Here is a 4,214-nt window from a genome sequence, read left to right as displayed (position 1 = left end):
TCCTGGAACTCACTTTGTAGACCAGGCTGGTCTTGAACTCAGAAATCCACCTGCCTCTGCCTCCCAAGTGCTGGGATTAAAAGGCGCGCTACCACACCTGGCTTATTTATTTATTTATTTATTGTTTTGTTTTGGTTCCTTTTTTAAAAATGTACTCATTAAAACACTTTTATTTTACATTTTATTTTGTGTGGATGTCTGATGAAGACATGTACCCCAATGTGTGTGTGTGTGTGTAAACCAAACAATAACTTAAGAGTGTCAATTCTAGCTTTCTATTCTGTGATTCCTAAGGATTGAACTCAGTACCTCAGGCTTGGCAGCAAATGCCTTTGTCTACTGAGCCATCTCACAGGCCCAATTTGTGTGCATACAAAGAGTCAGAGGACAGAGTTCTCTCCATCCACCTTTACCTGGGTTGCAAGGAGGGCACTCGAGCCACCATACTTGCGTCGCTGGACGGCAAGCACTTTTACTTCTTGAGCAGTTGTCCTGAGGGCGTTGTCCCTCAAATGGAACTGCTGAGAAACCCAAAGCCATTCTAAATTCCTGTCTCTTGAAGACTTTGTTTTCTCTTTGGAAGCCAGAAGGGTCTTATGTGTTCACATGGTTCTGAAGTTTTACAAATTTGTACAGCGCAGTGGGGCAGATTTCCTTCCGTGTGGGCATTATCTATCTGTAAATGGTTTATCCTCCAGGTCTGGGAAATTCTCATGGAATAGTTCCACAGACGCTTTCCTTAAATTTTTTGTTTTGTTTCTGTTTTTGTTTGTTTGTTTGTTTGTTTTATTTTTTACTGTTAGGATATTAGGATGGCTGGAATTCCCGTTCTGGTTTCTTTTCTTTAAAAAAAATATTTTAGATTTTGTGTCTGTGCTCACGTGCACACACGTGAATGAATGCAGGTGTCTAAGGGGGCAAAGGTGTTGGATCGCTCTGGAGCTGGAATTACAGGTGGCTGTAAGCCATGTGATTCGGGTGCTGAGAACCTAACTCCACTCTACTGGAAGAGCAGCTTGGGCTCTTAAGCTCCAGGAGGAGGGAACTTGCCAGGCAAGTGTGAGGAACAGAGCTTCAATCCAGAACTTATGAGTATACCAGGAGGGTATGGTGGCTCACCAGTAACACCAGGAGATAAAGATGGGATCTCCGGGGCAAGCTGGTTGGCTAGATTAACTGGAATTGGCCGGTTTTGTGTTCAATGAGAGATCTTACTTCAATATACATAAGGTGGACAGCAACTGAATACACCCAGTGTCAACCTTGGTCTTCTATACACATGTGCACCACACATGTGCCCACACATGAAAACATGCACACACACACACACACACACACACCACATAACCAAAAATATCTTTAATGTTCTTGTCTTCTAATAGGCTACCTTATTTGTGAATGAATTATATGCTTACCCTATCATATCAGCAATCTTTAAAAGAATTCTTCCTGACCTTTATCCTTATGTTTATTATTTTAATGGTATGTATGTTTTTTTTCTTCCTTATAGTTTTGTTTATTTAGTGCTCCCTCCCCACCCCCCATTGAGAAAGTCTCATGGTAAGTCAGGTTAACGTTGGACGCTACATAGCCAGAGGTCAAACTTCAGATGTTTCTGCTACCTCCAGTCCAGAGCTGGGATTCCAGGTATGCACTACCTGATATGTACCACATCTGTTTCATACCGTAGTGGGGTTCAAGCCTAGGGCTTCATATCTGTATCTGCTCGGGAAGCACTCTACCAATTGAGTTGCATATCCAGAGGTTGGTCTTGAGGTTGACCCCCCAGGATTCTACTGCTTCCGCCCACCAAGTGCTGGGATTACAGGTGAGCCACCAGGGCAGGCTGTGACGTGCTAGGGATGGAGCCCCAGGTTGTACATGCCGGCAAACATTCTGACTTGGCTACATCCCCAGCAGTTTCTTTTTTGAGACAGGATCTCACTGTGGCACAAGCTATACAGAATTTTCTAGCAGGACCTTACGCTACAGCATACTGTAGTTATCACATAACAAGGAGGCTCAGGAATCTCTCCACGGAGTTGGCACAAGTGGGTTGCGAGCGAACGGGACCCACCACTGACCCGAACCCGTAACCCCAGGATTCAGAGGGCTTCCTATACCCGGTCACAACCGGGACGCCTTAGCGTGCCAAGATGGCGGCCGCCCCGCCCCGCGGCCGCCGAGCCCGTTCTCCGGCTGGAGCCGACTGTTGCCGAGCTTTCCCGAAAGCCCGTGGAAGCCAGGAACGGCGCGGGCGGGCGGGCGGGCGGGCGGGAGCGGCCCCGCCCGGAGCCTGGGAGCTGCGTCGACGGCACCGAGGGGGAGGGGAGGCCGGATGTGAGTGGAGCGGCCATTTCCTGTTTCTCTGCAGTTTTCCCCAGCTTTGGGTGGTGGCTGCTGCTGCGCTTCGCCTTCCCGTGCGCTGAGGGCCCGGCGGCGTGGACAGCGGTCCCGGCACTCGGCGCCCCGCCGCCCGCAGCCTCGCCCCGCGCTTCCCGAGCCCGCCGCTTCGCGCCTCAGCCACCGGCCGCCGCCGCTGCCGCCGCCGCCGCCGCGGCCCACCGAGCGGCCCAGATGCAGGCCATCAAGTGTGTGGTGGTGGGAGACGGGTGAGTGCACGGCCGCGCCTGGCGCTCCGGACCCGGTGCCGCGCGCAGCGCCATCGGGGGGCCCCGCAGGCCCGAAAAGCCTCGAGCTGGCGTAGAGCGCGCGCCCGGCCTTCTGGGGGGCGCGAGCCTCCCACCCTCCCGGGCCTGGTTCCGGATTCTGGTTGGGGGAGGGCCTGGGCGAGCCGGCCGGAGGGAAAAGTGAACTCCACCCTCCTGCCTTCTTCCCGGGCCGGACGCCGCCCGTCGCCCTACTCGACTTGGCACGTAGGCGAGGCTGGTTTGAAGAATTTTTCTTTAAACATTTTTTTTTTTTTTGTCTTTTGAGAAAGGGACGTATAGTTTCTTCATTTACTCAGGGTACCCCCCACCCCCGAGAACTGGGATAGGTAACGGCCTCCAAGTCGACCCTGGTCGATGCAGGTTTGCACCAGTCACTTGGGTGACCTGGAACTTGGGAAAGGGCTCGGTTGCTTCGACTTGGCAGGGTGTTTATAAAAATATTCATTTTCACACTTTACGCCGAGAAAGTTAACTGGGATGCTTGCTGAAGGAGTGTGATGGAAGACTGTCCATTGAACGAAGTGTGGTTGTTAAAAACAAACCTTCTCTGAAGGCATTAGATATGGATGTAGCAGATCGAGCTCCCTGTGGCTCGAGGCAATTCTTTTCGTGATTGACCGTGATGGTTTCAGGCCCTTGAGGGAGACAAGACTGGTCTTATGCAGTCCGCCCCCCCTCCCCTTCGGTAGGAACAAGAATCTCAGTGTAATCCGAGCAAAATCGCGCGTCTCAGCGTAGCTTGTGTAGGTTCGTGTTAACGAGGAAGCTTGGAGATTTACCACCCGTTTCCTCAAACGCAGAGTGCAACTGGTCCATTTTCTAGTTCAGTCGAATACGTTGCAAAACTTGCTTTAATGCCTTCCACACTTGCAGTGAGCACTCGCCGCCCATGGGTTTATGAGCCCGTGGATTTATGACCGATTGTTCAGCGTATTTACAGAACTCTGCGTTAGACTTTGGGATCGTCCCTGTAACTAAGTCAGCCAGACGGTCAGAGAACTTTATTTTTCTGCTACCATGTCTTTCCGTGGGATTTGTCTCGGAAACAGGAAGTCTCGTGGATACGGTTCAATGTATTTAACGACACACTGGAATTTCATTGAGTAGGAATGTCAATGGTGCCTTCCTTTCACCTCCTAAAAGAAAGCTTTGTCACTTGGGGCACTTAGTTTGATAGTGAACATGATGTATTGTGGGGCCGGGGTCTTTTTGTGTAAATCCTAGCTTCTGACTGCCTTGGTCCCAACTCCTTGATTCTCCTGTCATACGCGTTGGGCTTACAGGTATGAGCCACAGGTCTGCTTTAAGTGAAGGCAGGATGGCTGGGTCTGTCTGTCTGTCTCTTTCTCTTTTTGTATTGCGGTTGAGCTATAACATAGCACCTTGCTGGGGAACGTTTAAAACTTACCTGAACTTTCCTTGAAAAGTTAAAAATGTTTTACCAGCAGTTTGTGGGCTGGGGGATACTACCAAATTCCTAGTGTTTTATTTTATTTTATTTTTTTTTTTTTTTTTTTGGTTTTTTCGAGACAGGGTTTCTCT

General features: G+C 50.1%; 1 protein-coding gene across 1 annotated transcript in view; it reads left to right on the top strand.

Moving 5' to 3' along the window:
• Nucleotides 1-2,334: 2,334 nt before the first annotated feature.
• The window catches only part of Rac1 (Rac family small GTPase 1), a 23,419-nt gene continuing 21,539 nt past the window's right edge, over nucleotides 2,335-4,214 (top strand). Inside the window, exon 1 of the mRNA XM_021161881.1 lies at nucleotides 2,335-2,612. Within this exon, the coding sequence (XP_021017540.1) occupies nucleotides 2,578-2,612 (35 nt within the window). The 5' untranslated portion in view covers nucleotides 2,335-2,577. The remainder of the gene's footprint in view (nucleotides 2,613-4,214) is intronic.

Source organism: Mus caroli, chromosome 5 (assembly GCF_900094665.2).
Source record: "Mus caroli chromosome 5, CAROLI_EIJ_v1.1, whole genome shotgun sequence".
Classification (NCBI taxonomy): Eukaryota; Metazoa; Chordata; class Mammalia; order Rodentia; family Muridae; genus Mus; species Mus caroli.
Note: the sequence above shows the minus strand (reverse complement) of the source record. Positions and strands in the feature narration are given on the sequence as shown.